Genomic DNA, 17,150 nt, shown 5'->3' with positions numbered 1-17,150 from the left:
TTCACGCTCTCTCTGGAGAGTTGTCTTGGCTCTCTTTGAAGTGACAGGAAAGCTGCAGAGTTATTTTTAGCAGCACCTCATCAATTCTGTGTTCCCGAGCGCGTTGGCTCCTCCACCTGAGGTGATTCTGCTTACAAATACTGGAGAGGGTTCACCTTCAGAGATGATATTTTAATTAGAAGTGCAAAGAGCTATGGCCCAACGTGTCAGAGACTAATGAAGGAGCTTTTGTGGTTGGTGGAGAGCAGCTTGCCAAGGTATCCATTCCCTCCTGTACTGTGTAAGATGAAAGGCAACTGAAGCTGTTGCCATTTTAAAAGGAAAATCTTATTAGAGCCCAGGCAAGGATATCAGAATAAAATTAATGGCTCCTGGTGCTTCTTCATCTATTTGTATGTAGGTTCAGGTGTGATTATGTAGTCTGCTATCAACTTTAATTAAGCTTTCCCTCTGCTGCTGACCTTGGGGCTTAAATATAATTTGTTCTATAGGAAGAACAGGTGGCACGAGCTCAGTGTTTTAAAGTTTAAATAGATTTAGGTTACATTTAATTTAAATTTCTTTATGGAAGCATGTAATTTTACTATTACTAATGCTGGAGCAATTACACAGAGGTGAGGAATCTGGTTCAGAGCAGAACCTTACAGCTCTCTAATGCTTCTATTCACGAGCAGAAATGTCCCTGCCTTGTGTTTTTTGGTAGAATTTTATTTGAATCCACCAGAGTCTCAGTGAGTTCCCACTTTTCCTGCACATCTCTGGCTCTCCAGGCAGACCAGAGGTGACAGTGAGACGTGCCCAGAGCTGGGAGGGCTCCAGCAGACCTGCCCTCACCCGGGAATAAAGGTGAGGTCTTTAACGTTGCCAGGTTATTTATTCTTTCCAATGAAACAGGAGTGCTTTTCTTGGGAGAGCTGGGAGCTGCTGGCCAGTCAGGCACTGCAGGCAGGGTCGCTGTTTGATTTCCAGCCTCTGGACAGACCCTTCTCCATCAGAGCTGAGCTGTCTGTACCTCAGGCTCCAGGATTTTTGGGAATGGTCTGCACTGAGACTTGTCCTGGCCATGGGGAGCCCCTGGCCCCACTTTTGTGGTTTTACAGAAGCAGGGTGGTGGGTGCCAGAGGAAGGGGCACCAGGGGTGAGAGAGCTCAGCCTGGGGTGTGAGAGGGACTGGGAGATGCCAGCAGAGAGGAGGGGAGGAAGATGTTCCCTAGGATCCAGAGGCAGCTGCACTGAGGTTCTTCATCCCTCTGAAAACTGAGGGCAGGATGGGCTGGGGAGAAAGGATGAGACCTGAAGGGTGTGGGAGGAGAGAGGATTGTCAAGCTGTTCGCGTGTTTTCTTCAGGGAAAATCTGCAGGATCAGCCATAGGCAGTGGAAAAATGATGGCAATAAATGTTTCAATATGTGCTCGTTATTTCCGAGCCCCTGCTGCAAGGCTCTCTTCCCTCCCCACACCACCCAAAGCATCCAGTGCACTGCAAATAGCCCTGAAACTTCTGCTTTCCCTGGCAAAGTGTTGAATCAGGTGATTTTGCTACCCCACTGAGACTGGAGCCCCTAAAGAAAGCATACAGGAAAACTTTAGGTGCAAAGAAAAGGTGCAAAGATGTGGTTTGATTGAGCTTGGGCAATATTCCAAAATCATATTACTGCTGGGATGACAAGGTGCCTTAATGACAGCATTTCTTCAGGTTTCCCACCTTTTCTTGCCATTGTGTTGTGGATTTCTCTCACCATTATGTGCTATCTTTTTATGAAACACCTATCTTTCTCACTTCCAATTAAATAAGAGTCCAAAGGTTTGAGCTCTGGAGGGGGTGGGTTGTGCTTTCTGACAGGCTGAGAGGATGAAATATTGGTGATTCCAGTGTAGAAACAGGGACCTTGCCAATCTCTCTCAAAGCAGTTTTTTAGCTTAGGCACTGTGAGAAACTGGTGTTGGCATTACTGTCCCATGGGCAAGGGCAGGGATCATTTTCTCCCGTGCTCAGTCACAGAGATTTCAAAATCTTTCATGTGCACATATATCCTATTAATAAAAAAAATAATTTAAAGGGTCACTGGCTAGAAATTCTGAGTGTGTCCAGCAGCACCAGGACAAATACCTGAAAACACTTGGCAGGGACACAGGTCTGCATTTTATGCTCAGGTGGCTGCTCCAACAGGAGGGAAATCTGTCCCTTCTCACTGTGTTCAGTCAGCTCTGTCTCAGGGTCCTCCCTGTCACTTGTCCCCTTGCCCACCATCTGGCCCCAAAATCAGGTGCCTGTGAAGGGGAAAATCCTTAATCTGGGAAGGCAGAGCCAGGAGGAGAGTGCTGCAAGGTGTGAAGCCCCCATGCCAAACTCTCCCATGCTGATTTCTCCCTGCTGGGAAGCTTGCAGGGCTTTTGTCAACCCTGAAAACAGTTATAGAGCCTTTTTTTGTCCATTCTAGCACCTTCTGTCCTGAAATCCTGAAAGCAATGAGCACAGCAGTGACTGTGGAAAAAGGAGGAATGGTTGGGAAAGTCCAGCCCCCTCCCCAGGGAGGTGCCCTGCAGGACCCCCCAGCAGTGTCAGCAGGATGTGCTGGGCTCCTGCACTCCCTACAAAGGCATTTTCATTCTGGGCAGGGAAGGGAGCTCTCCCCTGGGAGGCTCAGGCAAGCTCAGAGAAAATTAATGGTGAAAAGCACTCTCTTTTCCCTGCTGGAATGCTTCATAGTCAACCAAGAGAGCCCATTAAGCAACTGCTGTGACCTAAAATAACCTGACTAGCACTAAAACTATGAGCAGGCTGCATGGTTGGTTTTTTTTTTTTCTTCTTTTTACCTTTCCTTCCTTTTAAAATAAAGCTTCCTTCCCTGGGAGAGTTTTTCAGCCTGCTCAGGAAAATGTGCTGGCAGAGTTTGTGTGTCCAGCTGCCCCTTTTTCCCACTTCTTGGCTGTTCATATCTTCAGAATAAAAAAGATACCCCCCCAAAATAAAAACCCAAGCAAAAACCCAACCTGGCTGTGCTGCCAAAGTGAGTTTTGGGTATCAAAATCTGAATTAATGGATTCAAGAAGAGGCCTCTTGCCCACCTGCAAGCCAGGGATGGGTAACATCCCTCCAGCTACCTGGGAAAATGGAGAATCTGGTTGCACAAAACTCCTCTGGACTCTCCTTTGTCCCGAATGGCAGCCCAGGGTGGTTTTGTTTGTTTTTCAACTGTGTTATTTGGTGGAGTAATACCTCACCTTACTCCAACCTCCTAACTCTTCTTAGCTATGGTACCAGTGCTGTGGAACTCACCTGGCTAAAACTAAATGACCAAAAGATAAACATTTAAACAGCCAAAATTTCTTTGGTTCTGGATAGGAAAAGCAAATTTCAACCTGAAAACAAGGAGAGGGAAAAGCTCTACTGAGTTAAACTGCAGTTGTGTTAATCAGACAATTTAAATGAAACGGTGATGGAATAAAGGATAAAAGGGTTCTTAGAAAAGGCAGGAGTGAGGGAGTTGCTAACTCACTTGAGACAAAAAGGGAGACTTAATTGCTAGCTGTGAGTCATTAAAGGGTTAGCTGAGATTGGGTTTGAGGAAAAGTGTAATGTGAAAAGGAGTGAGTCTCTCTCAGGAGGTATGATTTCTAGGAGACAGAAGACAGGGAAGAATTTTAGTTCTTAAATTCATCTTTTGAAGTAAAGTCCGCAATTGCCCTGGGGACCAAGATGGAGTCACAGTTTTGTGCAAGAAGTGCTCACACTGATACCTTGATGTTCTGATACCTTCAGGGCTTTCCTTTGGAGAGCTCCTGCTGATGCCAACTGCTGTTTTCACTTCTATGAATATTTTCCAAGAGGGCATTTGGTGCAATGGGGGAAGTGGTGAGCCCAGGGGTGCCCAGGTGGGCAAGAGGCCCCTGGCAGCTGGGCTGGATGAGGAATTGTGTGTGCAGCAGGAGCAGGGCAGGGATTGTCCCTCTGTGCTGGCTCTGAGAGCCCCTCCAGGGCTGGGTCCAGTTCTGCTCCTGCAGGAGAGCCCTGGAGGGGCTGGAGTGTGTCCAGGGCAGGGAACGGAGCTGGGCAGGGGCTGGAGCCCCAGGAGGGGCTGAGGGAGCTGGGCAGGGGCTGGGGCTGGAGCAAAGGAGGCTCAGGGGCCCTTGTGGCTCTGCACAAGTCCCTGCCAGGAGGGCACAGCCGGGGGGGTCGGGCTCTGCTCCCAGGGAACAGGGACAGGAGCAGAGGGAACGGCCTCAGGCTGGGCCAGGGCAGGCTCAGCTTGGACAGCAGCAGCAATTTGCCCATGGAAAGGGAGCTCAGGCCTTGGCAGGGGCTGCCCAGGGAGCTTTGCAGTGCCCAGCCCTGCAGGTGTCCCCTGCAGGTGGCACTGAGTGCTCTGGGCTGGGGACAAGGTGGGGATCAGGCACAGCTTGGCCGAGATGGGCTGGGAGGGCTTTTCCAACCTTAATGATTCCACAATTCTAAGCATATCAATGCCAGGATACAGGCATGCAGGATCCATGGATTTTGATGGTTCTCTTCCAATGTTTAAAATGGTGCTGGCAGGGACACATCAGCTCTTTTCCTGTCACCTGGGTCCGGCAGCTCAGTGTATCCAGCAGGAGCTCAGCTGCTCCCAGCTGCCCTGATCCAAGAAAAGATCCCTCTGCCTGGACTGGATGGGAGTAGGACAGGTAGGCCCTGTGAGCCCCTGCCCCATGTTTATCTATCTACTGGGAAGATGAAAAGCCAATAAAAGCCCTGAGCCAAGGGCACTGTGCTTGTGTGTCTTAGGCTGGAAATGGGGGTGTGTGTTCTATTCCCATCTGTCAGAGCTGGGGCAGTTCTCTGCTGTCCATGGGGCAGTTTTTTCTTTCTCTCTCCTACAGCCAATCCTCCCTGCAGGAGATCTCTGCTGTCCATGGCCACTGAGTGTCCCTGCAGGGCTGATCCAATCCCATCATCCCATGGGGAGATGCTGCGCCCAGGGGAGGAGCCAAGCATTCCTACCTGGATCCAATCTGAGGTGCTGGGACAGCCCAGCAGCCTTTGCCCAGTGCATTGCTGCCCTGCATGGCCAGAGGGAGCCCAGGCCCATCTCCAGCAGCCCTGGAGCTGCAGAGGAAAACTCCCCCCTTGTGCAGGATCCCTGCTCCAGCAGAGCCACAGCTGGCACTGCAGGAGGGCTGAGCCCCCATGGGATGGGGCTGTGCCACCCCCTGACACACAGGGGGACAGGGACTGCTCTGACTCTGGCAGTGGTTTGTTTTTGTTTGTACTATTACATTTGTATTTTTAATTTTCCTAGTAAAGAACTGTTATTCCTATTCCCATATCTTTGCCTGAGAGCCCCTTAATTTCAAAACTATATTAATTCAGAGGGAGGGGGTTTACATGTTCCATTTGAGGGGAGGCTCCTGCCTTCCTCACCAAACACCTGTCTGTTCAAACCAGGACATTGTGTTTACAGCTGCTCGCGCTGCAGATCCGCCGGGATGCGGGCACCGAGCCAGGCTCCCGCTGCTCCCGGCCCCCTGTGGGAAGCAGCAGCCCAGTTCCACTCTGATTTCAACCAGCAGGAGACTTGCAGTGGATTTATTTGAATATGAGCCCCCCAAAGGCATCCTCAGTTCATAAGGAGGATGGATATTAGCAGGCACGTTGAATACAGATGAGGAGGAAGTCTCATTAAGTCAAGGACGGTTGACACTTTTCCAGATCATCAGCCAAATGTAGATGTAGGGAGATGTTGGAATATTTCCAGTATCAGCAGGCACCAGGAGTTTAAAATGTGGCTGTTTCCTGCCTCCACTGCTGGTTCATTCTTGCCTGTCACTGAAGTTTTGATGGGCAGCCATAGGACCCATCACCCCTGTGCCTGAGGGAAGCCAAGAGCCACAGGAACAAATGTAGCAAACCTCAATTTTGTCCAAAAGCTTTTCACCTTTTTGCAGAGGACAAGGAGGAAGCTTTGAATATAGAATATGAAAGTGTTTGGAGACTCAAAAGTCCTGAATGCTACTGAGTAAATCAATTTTTATTTCTACATGCAGTGCTAATGCCCCATCCACCTCAAGCTGAGCACAGCAGAAAGACTTTTGAGGGAATAAAATAGGACTGAATTGCCCCAAAATATTCTATAAAAGTTTCATTTTCTGTGCTTTTTCAATGGGAAATAGTAAAAGAAATTTCTTTCTGCATGTTTTAATTAGGTTCTTATTAACACCATTTTTCTCTATGGCAAAAAGAAATGACACATCAAACTAAAGCAAATGAATAGCTTAATCTTTTTTCAATGGAATTGTTAAGCTTGGAAAAGACCTCCAAGATCATTGAGCCCAACCTTTGACTGAACACCCCCATATCAACTAAAACAGAGTGATAATAGATAGTTACTTCATTCTGTTTGGAAATACTTTATGGGTAATTCCTAACATTTCATTTTTAATTTCTGGTTTGGAGGCAAAGGGTTGGCTGTTGCTTTTTTTTTGTTGTTGTTTAGGTTTTTTTTGGGGGGGGGGGTTGGTGATTTGTTTATTTTTTGGTGTACTTTAAAATTTTTTTAAATGATTTTTGAGCATATTGGTCAGACATGCAGACTAGATGGGGAATGATCCCTTAACTGAGTGACATCTCAGCAATCTGCAGGTCTAGGAGAAGTACATACCTTGGAGATGTCTTCATCTGGCCTCTTCTGTTCAGCTCTGCAGACCTTTAGCCCTTGGGCTTCACAAAGCTATGGGTGTAAGCACAACCTGGTTCATTCCAAGACACTTAAAGTACTTGGCTCACTTAGTGCCCTTTCAACAGCACAATCCCATTAAAAACAGCGACAAAACAACCACACATTGCTGCACTTTTGTGTTTTAGAACACTCTGAGTTGAGCACGGTGCAGAAATCTTTGTGCTATCAGTGCCCCCAGCCACGGAAATCCTGGGGAGCTCCCACCCTGCCCCAGAACTCCGAGCTCTGCTGCTGCCAGAGCAGAGCTGGCACCTCCAGCCAGTGCTGAACAACGTTTTGGCACCAATTTGGGATGCTCTGCCCCGTGCTGCCTTGGCCAGGGCACACACGAGTGGCCAGGACACACACAAGGAGGCACTCAGCGAGGCTTTTGTGTTAAAAACACTGACTTTGGTACTCAATCATTTATGCTCTGCATAAAACAAGCAATATCACTTCTCATGGAATCAGAGGATGCAACAAAGTAATACAAGCTGACAGCTCCCACGTAACAAGCTTTTTTTTCCTCTAGAGAAAGACCTGGAATAACTTTTTTTCCTCCCATTTTTCCTATTATGGGAAAAGTTGTTGGTTTTTTTCCACCCCGGTCCTTACGTAAGCAAAGAATTTCCATAAGAGCTGCTCCCAAATGGAATAAAGATCCATTTCTAAGGAGGAAGCAAAGTAACGTCAATGCATTTCTTGTGATCCAAAAAAATATTGAAGCTCAACCAAAGCCTGCTGGTGTGAAATGGAGCAAATGCTGAGAGTCCAGGGTGGGTTTGGTTCAGAGCACTCAGGGCTTGCACCCTTCTGCCTCTTTGCCCCATGGCAGAAAAAAAAGTGAATCCCAATTTTTTTCCAAAAAAGGTGACCCCTGAGTTCCTTTCCTTTTTTCCCAAGGCACAAGAAGACATTACGCAGAGGATGGCACTGACATGATCATCACCCTTTAGGAAAACCACAGCAAAAGGTGATGGAAGCAGACATCACAAATAAAGGCAGAAGACCCTTTTATTTCGCATAGACAAAATGCAAAGAGTGTCTCATTAAATTAATATTAAAAAAAAACCCAAATCAATCTCCTCACTCCACTGACATCACTCATCCTAATTAACAACAAAAAAAAGAACAATCAAGGACCCATTTTCTAATTAAAAAAAAAAAAGTGCAAACATGACAAAAGACTTTTCATTTTTCCAAATCAATGTTCCTGTTGAATTCACAAAGAGGGTGATTTTCTTTTTTTTTTTTTTGTGATTTTTTTTTCCCTTTTAAATCTTGTCTGATGGAACTTCCAGTTAAAATGTTTTTGTTAAGTCTCCATGCACTTCGTAGAAAATCAGTAAAAACACAAACGCTTGTGAAGATCAGAAAACTGGACTCTTTTACCCAAAAATTCAGATGTCCAGTCAGATGAAGCTCACACTCAGACAGAAAAAAAGCAAGAGAGTCTTTGCACTGTCTGTCGTTCATATTATTATTTTTTTTGTCAAATATTTTGGCAATCTTCTTCTTTAATTATAAATATTGGAATTCAATAAAAAAAAGGTAGCTTTCATTGGACTTTTTTTTGTTTGTTTGTTTGTTTTGTTTTGTTTTTCAGTGTAAATATTTACAGCCACTGTCCAGCCATGCTCTTTTCGTTATACCAGGGTGTAAGACTTTGCGTAGGGATTGTTTCCTTTCAAGTGGCCCCGGGAGTCCAGCAGGGATTCTTGGGAGCTGCTCATTTTTGCTTGAGCCTGTCCTAGCTCAGCTCCTTCTCGCTGAGGTAACGTTGCCACAGCACCAGGTTGCCATGACTGGACATCTCTCGTGGAGGATGTCTCCATGGGGATCGGCTCCAGCACGGTGGGACGCTTCAAGGTTCGGCTTTTCTGTGGCTCCAAGCAGGCTTGCCCCAAACCCAGGTCTCTGCTCGTGCCCTGCACGCCACGGTTCAATAAAAAGTCCATCCTAAGGTAGGGTGGCAAATGCATGAGATCACCTGGGGAGGCAAAAGGGAGAAGTGAGATTTTATTCTGGGTCGTGCGTTGTGCGGCGCTCGCCTGGCGGGAGCGACTTGAGGTGGTTTGGCCGCCAAAGGGGAGGATCTGTGATCAGAATTCATCATTGATAGACTATCTGAAAGCCATTTACTGTGCTATGATCCTACAGAATTGTGCAACAAATTCCTTCTGGGCATATCCACAAGAATTCGCTCTTAATATTTGCTTTCACAATGGAATGAGGAGTGCAGTGTTCTTTACATGCACTCGCAGCATGAAGGAGGTAAAAGACCAGGAGCTTTTTCTCAAAATCTGAAAAGGTCTTGGTTTTCTTTTGTCAAAAATTTGGAAAATGTGGAGGCTCAGTAAATTACCGATTTTTATTTTCCATTTTAAATGGAAACCTTCACAATCCCAATTAATGAGCCCCAGTCTTGAGCAGAATGACTAAACTATTTAAAATGGATGCAAGAGTGTTAAGGCTGTAGTCTTCAAGAGATTTCTGAATAAAACAGAAACATTCTTGCCCTCATATAACAAAATTTAACTGTCCACCATCACCACTGTATTTAATTCACTAATAAGTTTTTACCACTGTGACCACCAAGATGCTGCTGGTTTTATGGTAACAAAATGCACTGAGACTGGCATCTGAGCTCTTGCATCAACTTTCTATTTTGTATTGTCAAGAAAACCTCTTATTCATTATTTCCCCCGATTCCTGGGCCTGTTAGGCATTCATGATGTTCCTTCAAGGAAATGAGAGGCAATCAGGCACATAATGACATTCCCTTCTAAAAATATTTGATGGTGTAACCTCACCTATGCATGAAAAAAAAGCACAGTTACAGGAGAATTCAGAACAGTATTTTCCTTTCTTTACAGATCTCTGCAGGTATGGAGCTGCTTTTTTTATGGTTGATATCAAACCCAGAGCCTCATCTACAGATGGGATGCATCCTGAATGTTTAAAGCAGGAGACTCTTGGCACCACACCACCTGTGTAGCTCTCCATGAGCTATTTACAGCAGGAGAAATTAAGGCTGACCTGTGCCAGTGGCATAAACAACAGACCAGGAAAGCAGTTCTTCATCATAAAACTATGTATAACAATTTTGTTCTTTCTAGCCCAGCTAAAAGCTGTCCAATGACCTAAAATAAAACAGGTCCTCTGCTTTCCCACGTAAGTCAAGGCACTGCAAGTCTTAGCTAAAAGACCAACAGCATCTGCTCTATCTGTAATTCCAGGTCACAACAGAGAATTGCTGAGGAGTTGCATTTGGCCAGAATCCTTGTTTATTCCTATAGAAATCCCTCAGGCACAGTCTAGCACCATATGTTTTTTTCTGGATGCATCTCCAGCACAGGCTCACAGCACGTGGTGTTTTACCCCCGTGGAGCAAGATGGGAGTATCTCAAGATGAGCCTGACACACACCGTGGAGTTCGAGGGAGAGGGGGAGGTTTGTCATGGTAATCACACTGATTGCCTCTTGAGAAATGGGTGGTGTTAACTTTAATGGGTTTTACTCCTTGGTTTGCCTGATTCTCCTGCAGTACCTTTCATGCCAAGCACAACTCTGCATTTCAGACCTGCTTCAGCTGAGACAGCAGCGTTGCTGCTGCTGCGGCTGGGGTGAAGGACAGCAGGACATGGACATGGCACTGGGTGCTATAGCCTGGTTGAGATTATGGGCATAGGTTGGACTTGATGTTCTTAGAGGTCTCTTCCAACCTCATTATTCTGTGATTCTGTGTGAGCAGGGAGGCACCAACTCACTGCACTTCTCCCCAGGCATTGAGCCAAGCTGCCCGTGGGCACATCCGTGCTGTCCAACACCTGCCCTGTCCCCTTGGCACCCAGACCCCCTGGTCACATCAGCTCTTCTGCTTCTGCATCCCCTTGTAGTGCAAGTCCTTCCAAAATGCAGTTTTTGGGTTGGTTTGCTCCAAAGAGGGAGCAAACCTGTGAGGGGAGGAGACAGCCAGGATGGGAAGTTCTTGTGTCACCTGCTCCCTGTGGCTGTGCCTTGTGCAGCACTGTGATATTCTGGAGAATTATGTTCTGTTCCTACCCCACTCCTCCCCAGAGGGAGAGAGGTAGGAGTGTAGGAGTGAGAGGGTTGCTCCCCACATCTCTGCCCTCTGTCCAATGGAGGTTTTGGGGAGCTTGGTTTGGCTCTCTCAGGGGTGGGGGTTTCACTGTCAGGGCCAGCAAAATGCACCTCTGAGATGGCAACAGCAGGAGTGAGAGCTTTGGGACTAATTCTAATGCCAAAGTGTTGACTTCCTTCTTGCCAGGAATGTTTAGAGACTCCTGGGGTCAAAAAAGGGGTTTTTTCTCCCATTCCCATGCTCCACTGGGATCCCTCGGCCCCAGCAGAAAAGGAAAAATTTTCTGTGTTGAACCCAGTCCTGGAGCACCTCTGCTGTGGAGATAGGAGGGGAGAGCTGGGGCTGTTCAGCCTGGAGAGGAGAGGGATCCAGGGAGACCTCAGAGCCCCTTCAAGTGCAACGGGCTCCAAGACAGCTGGAGAGGGACCTGGGACAAGGACTTGGGGTGATAGGATAAGGAATAATGGCTTTAAACTAAAAGAGAGTAGGGTTAGATGGGATCTTGGCAATGAGGAATTGTTCCCTGGCAGGGTGGGCAGGGGCTGGGATGGAATTCCATGCCTGGATCCCTGGCAGTGCCCAAGGCCAGGTTGGACACTGGGGCTGGGAGCAGCCTGGGACAATGGAAGGTGTGTTCCTGCCAGGGCAGGGGTGGCACTGGATGATCTTTACCTTCCCTCCTAACCCAAACCCCTCCATGTTTCCAGTTCCCACAACAATCGGCCTTTTCCCAAAGGTGTCTGTCACCCACCACTGCCTGGGAGGGGCTGCCACTGCCTTGTTAACACCGCCCAGGACATTTCACACCTGCTCCCTCTTTCTGCTGCATTTTCTGCTTGTTTTTTGGTTGGCTTTCCAGGAAGGAGCTGGTGTGGAGCAGCAGCTGGAGCGTGGCTCACTGACAGCTCCCCGTGGGTCCCTCACGGAGCTGTTCCTGTGCCTTGGCACATTTGCTGCTTCTTGAGAGCCACGGGTATCAGTGGACTACAAAAAAGATGAGCACTGAACCTTACAGAGATGGAGGTTGGTTTTCAAGCTGCTGTCTAGACATTTCTCAAGTGTATTTAGGAGCTTGGAGCTATGTAAAAAAGATCTTTTTCCCCCCCTCTTTAAATCTACATAAGAAAGCATAGTCAATAATCTGTGTAAACAATACGCAGTCATTTTACTGCAATTTTCTAAATGTCTGGGGGCAAAGTTCCAGCAGGATTTCAGTAATGAGAAACCACAGAGTGTAACTTGTTCTCCAGAGCTGGGTACTCAAAGCACAGTCTCTGCCATGGCTTATGCAGAGCCTTCATTATTTGATGTGATGTACACATTTTCCCATCATGAAAAGCGTCACTGCTCCTTCTCATCTGCAAGGAGCATCTCTCCCTGCAACTGCTTATAAAACAGGGCACATTATTAAAATCACTGGCAAAGAAAAATTTTGAGAATGGAACTTTTTTCCTTCTGTGCCAGGGTTGAAACGGTGTTGCAGGATGAAAATAAAAAAAAAAAAAAAAAAAAGTCTTTGATTTAGAAGAACTAATGGGTTTCTGACTTGAAAACACAATCTTTGAAATGTAACCACAGGGGTTCACCTTTGCCATTCCTACATCAATTCTGAAGGTATTTTTTGAGCAGAGAAAAAGGTTTCTTGCTGTATCTCTGGAGCTGCTTGGGAAGACTTTGGTTCTTATCCTCTGGACACAACAGTGTAGGCATTTTTTTGGTTTCTTGCTGTTCAGCTGAATGATGTTTTTTTGGGCAAAACATTATGAAGTTTCAGGATGGTTCATTGCCTTTGATGCTCTAATTACCTCTTTTCAGCTATGTTTGTGCCTTATTAGTAATGAAAGCAAACCTTTCAAGTGCATGAGCACTGTAAATGAGCATGTTTAATAATTCATGCATTTTGGCTTAATTAGTACAAAAGACATTCTAAAACTACATTTTTCTGATGCATTTTTAAAAATGGGGTTTGGACTGGATGATCTTCAGAGGTCCCTTCCCATCCTGACCTTTCAGTGATTCTGCAATTTTTTAAGAAAGGAGAATTTGCTTTATAAGAACCTTGATTTTGTACAGAAATAATGAGCACCCAGTCAAATCTGAATGCTGCAATTTAAGCCAGAGCTACCTCAGTCTTTTTTTTTTTTTTTTTCTTAATGGCCAACCCTCTAATGAATTATTTAGTATAGTACATTTAAGAAAATGTTAGTTGAAGTAAATATTTGTAAACAAATGCTAAAAATCACTTACTGTGACATTTACAATAAGCAAAACATTCTACCAAAAAGGAAATATTTTCTGAGTTAATGCAACACTGAATAAAAATAAATTATCCTTATTTCAGTACAACTAAGCTGATATAAAACACTTTGCAAAAACAAAAAGGAAAACAAAAGCAAAAACAAAACCCAGACATTTTTAGCCCTATTCCAGAGGTCAGCTTCAGGTGTGGGAAGGGGTGGGATGAATTTTGACAGGCTACATGCAGGGAAAAACATCACTGCTGAATTTTTCTTGGATTTTATTCAAGATAGCTGTCTCATCTGCAGAACTAAACCAAGCTGAGGAGCACTCCTTTCTCCCAAAAGATTTACCTCATTCCTCTTTCAAATGCCAGAGAGCTTGCATGGTGTTTTTCTTTTTGCTTTCATCTACTCCAGATAAAAAAATTTTCTAAGGATTTGTGCTATTTTCAATTCAAGGATCATCACAGACTGCAAAAAAAGATGCTCTTACCAAGTTTTTACATGAGAGGTCAATGCATTTTCTCATGAATCAGAGCCTCCACTAAAGCAAAAGCAATTTGTCTTCACAACACTCCAACAGAGATACCATCAGTGAGGGTGACAGCCTGAGGGTTTTCAAGTTGTGGTTGCCATGTGGAGGAAATTCTGTGCTATTTGAGAGATTATCTCAGAAAGTTTTGAGCAGCAGGGCTGGTGACTGTGACAGGGTGTTTTATTTAACAAAGGTAAGGATGAGGCTGCTCGAACAGGGCATTCACACATCCTGCTTCAAGAGGTGAGTGGGCAGGAGAAAAGCTTGTGGGATCTCAGCACATCGTTCCCGATGTCCAGAGATGCCAGGAGAACCCTTGGCAGTCTCGAAAATCCTGGAATGTTGCCAAGAGTGTCTGGTGGCTTGATTTTGATCCATCCACAGAAATAACAAGAGTTTGAGGACATGAGAATCACTTTAGAGTGAAGGGTGTAAAAGGGACACATTTAGAGGGTGAAATACAAACTTTAAGGTTTTTAGTACAGGGGGGTTATGGAGACAAGATGGAGGGATCAGGGCGTGTCTCGTCCTTCTTCTTTCTTCTTTCTTCTTGTCCTCCATCTCCTGTGGTGATGTTGGCACTTGGGGATTGGTTTATGGTAAAGGTGCACTTGCTAACATGGGTGAAAAGTATTGGAAAATAAAGGTAAATATTATGTACGTAGATTTTAGTATAAAAAGACATGACCGCCTCGTGGGTGGTCAGAGTGCCCTTGGCTGCCTTGCAGATCAGACCTCTGTTGGGCAGACAGAAAATTTTGTAGATAAGAAACAATAAACAATCTGAAGACCGAAAAGCTGAAGAGTCCAGACTCGTCCTTTGAAAGGCGTGCCACCCAAGAACCACCCTACCCGTGTCGGGGCAGAGACAGAAACAGACAGCCGGACCCGACAAAGCTCTCTGAGATTTCTCTGGGATGATTCCATGGGATCAAAAACCATGCCAGGGTTGAGTCCCTACAGCCCTGTTAGCTCAGGGAAGGTGCTGATGTAATTATGTTGATTTAGGAGCAAATTATGACCTTGTGCAGTGCTGGGGGTGTACAAGTGCTGTGCAGATGGAGTCCCACTCTGCTGGGCATCTCCTGGCTTTGCTGACTTTGGAAGGGGAAGCACTGATGGGATGTTGTGTTTTCCTTTGAAAGGAAGCAAAGGAGACAGAGCTGCTGACGTAGTTCCAAGCTCAGGTTTATGCTGATTAAAAAATTACAGTTGGTTTTTCCAGCTCACTAGCACAGTAAATAGATCAGTGAAGCCTTTGCTGCTACTCTCAGGCTGTTTTTCAGGACAAAGACTGTCTATAAAGGAAAACCTGCATTAGAAACAAGGAAAGAGTGAAGAGTTTGCAAGGATGAGGTGACAGGTTTGCTGAAAAAAACGAGTGTAAGTGATGCTCAGAGGCCTTTGTCACATCCAGAACTGACACCCCATTAAAAACTTAGCAGGCAAAGCTTTCTTGGACAGCAGCAGCTTGGTCTGAAGCCAGGCTGATAGCAGCAGTAACATTTCTCACAATTGCTGCTGTCAGTGTTGGAATCCTGCTGGTGCTCCCTCCCTGTCCATCTCGGGTCCGCACTGCGCCGAAACCGTCCCCTCACCTGCAGGGCTCTGCAGCACCAGGGATGAACACACCTAATGAGCAATAAAGCCAATTATTTGCTTAGCCTGGCCCTGTGTCCTGCTCAGCCAAGAAGGGAGGGTGAAGAGGATCAGTCCTGCACCTCCCTGCTTGGCTGATACAGGTCCCAGCATCTGCTCAGTGCAGAGATGCCTTCCCAATTTATTGGACAATTGTTATTTTCTCGCAGCAAAATGCCACAAGTAGAGTAAAAATTTCTGAAGAGTGCCTTGAATGCCAGAGCTCCACTTTCTAGAGCCAGTGTTGATCAGTAATGGAAATGGAGATGGAATTTCCATATGCAAATTTCTGACTGGCCATATTAGTAAGAATCTCACCTCCCTCTCTGTTGACAGGAGCACACCATTACCAGCACACACAGGCTCCTACTGAGGCCACTTTTTCAAGACAAAAAACTGGATTTAATAATCCTCTGAGGTGATCCAGAACAAATGGCAGAAGGTCTGAGAACAGCCAAGCAGCAGAAGGGGAAAGGAAGGAAGGAAGGAGGAGGCAGGGCACAGCTTCCTCACGAGTGAAAAAGCTGCTGTGAGAGCAGGCACGTGCCCTTCCCTTCTCCAGAGCAGCTTCAGCCTCTGCCCAGGTGCCCAGGAAAATGATGAAAGTGCTCAGCATTTGGGGGGTGCTTTTAAACTGACTGAATGCAGGACTCATTTCAGCTGCCACCCTGCCCTTCCTGGCTCTCTGACCCACAGCATCACATCCTCTCGTGCTTCTCTCTGTGTTTCAGCAGGCAGAAACACACCCCACCCTTATGCTGTTTATACATTTTTCACCTAAACAGGTGAAAAAGAAATAGCCAGGTTTCCCATTTCTAGCTGGAGATACCAGAATTCCCTGTCAAGCCTGCAGGGCTGTACTTTGTAACTTTCTGCACAAAAACTGCACCCTCATGGATGGTTTGGAGATCCACAACACCTTGTTAGATGTTTCACATTGCAGTCTGCTAAAACTGGCATTTTCATAAAAATACTCAAAATACCAGCTGTGATTCACAGAGCAAAATAAAAACAACAGTTGCTGTTGACTACAATTGTTGGGAGTTATCTCTTAAAGAACACCAGGGTATCAGGAAATCTGTAGTTCAGGAGCCAAATTTGCTACTGCTATAAATCACTGACTCTATTGATTCCAGCAAGACTTTAAATTGATTTCTACTTATTGGAGATTAGGTTTAAGTGACTGAAAACAAGGATTCCAACTAATGTGGATTTTTTTCTCTTTTTTAAAAGGTGATTCATTTTGTTATTTAGATTTAAGCCTTCTGATTCCAAGAAAAAGCCTTTGATCAAGATGTCTTAAAGCAAAAGCATGACTGCTGTAGCTGAACTGAGATCATCCATCTGAACTCCACTGACACAACAGACTGTGCAGCTGCCTGAGAGGATGGCAGGAGCCTTGATTATCACATTGTTACCTCTTCCTGGAAGATCTAATGGAACAGGAATTGAAGCACGTTTTTGGTTTGCATTTCTCTAAGCAGAACTTTAGTCTCTCACACAGTGCTGCACTTTCAAAGGACCTGCCAGATGCTTTGTCCTTTCCAGAAGGAACTTTAAGGAGTACTGATGTATTTTTAAGGGCTTTTCTGACACTGAGCTGAGTAAGGAAGGAGAAATTGATTAATTCCAGGGGTGAGATAGATTTAGACCTTATGGATAAGCCATGTGGATGTCCAGCCTCACAGGGCTGCTGCAGCTGCACAACTGATCCCCTCCTGCTTGGATTTAATGAGGTGTCTAAGTTATAATAACATGTAAAAGGGGCCTCACTGTGTAAATCAATACCCACCCCGGGGCTAAAGGCAGCAAATCTGTCAATAAATAATGAAATGGTGACAGGAAAGGTAAGGCCAGGAGTGCTCCTTTCCTGTCTGTGCCTTGTCACGCAAGCGGCCTCATGCATTTTTAAGGATGTTCTGAGACAGCACTCTCCTG

General features: G+C 45.7%; 1 protein-coding gene across 1 annotated transcript in view; it reads right to left on the bottom strand.

The window, feature by feature from the left end:
- Nucleotides 1–7,690: 7,690 nt before the first annotated feature.
- Nucleotides 7,691–17,150, bottom strand: part of DSCAM (DS cell adhesion molecule) — a 472,610-nt gene continuing 463,150 nt past the window's right edge. The window contains exon 33 of the mRNA XM_066545552.1: nt 7,691–8,684. Within this exon, the coding sequence (XP_066401649.1) occupies nt 8,341–8,684 (344 nt within the window). The 3' untranslated portion in view covers nt 7,691–8,340. The remainder of the gene's footprint in view (nt 8,685–17,150) is intronic.

This window comes from Molothrus aeneus, chromosome 2, assembly GCF_037042795.1.
Source record: "Molothrus aeneus isolate 106 chromosome 2, BPBGC_Maene_1.0, whole genome shotgun sequence".
In the NCBI taxonomy this organism is placed as follows: Eukaryota; Metazoa; Chordata; class Aves; order Passeriformes; family Icteridae; genus Molothrus; species Molothrus aeneus.
This window is presented reverse-complemented; position numbering and strand designations above follow the sequence as displayed.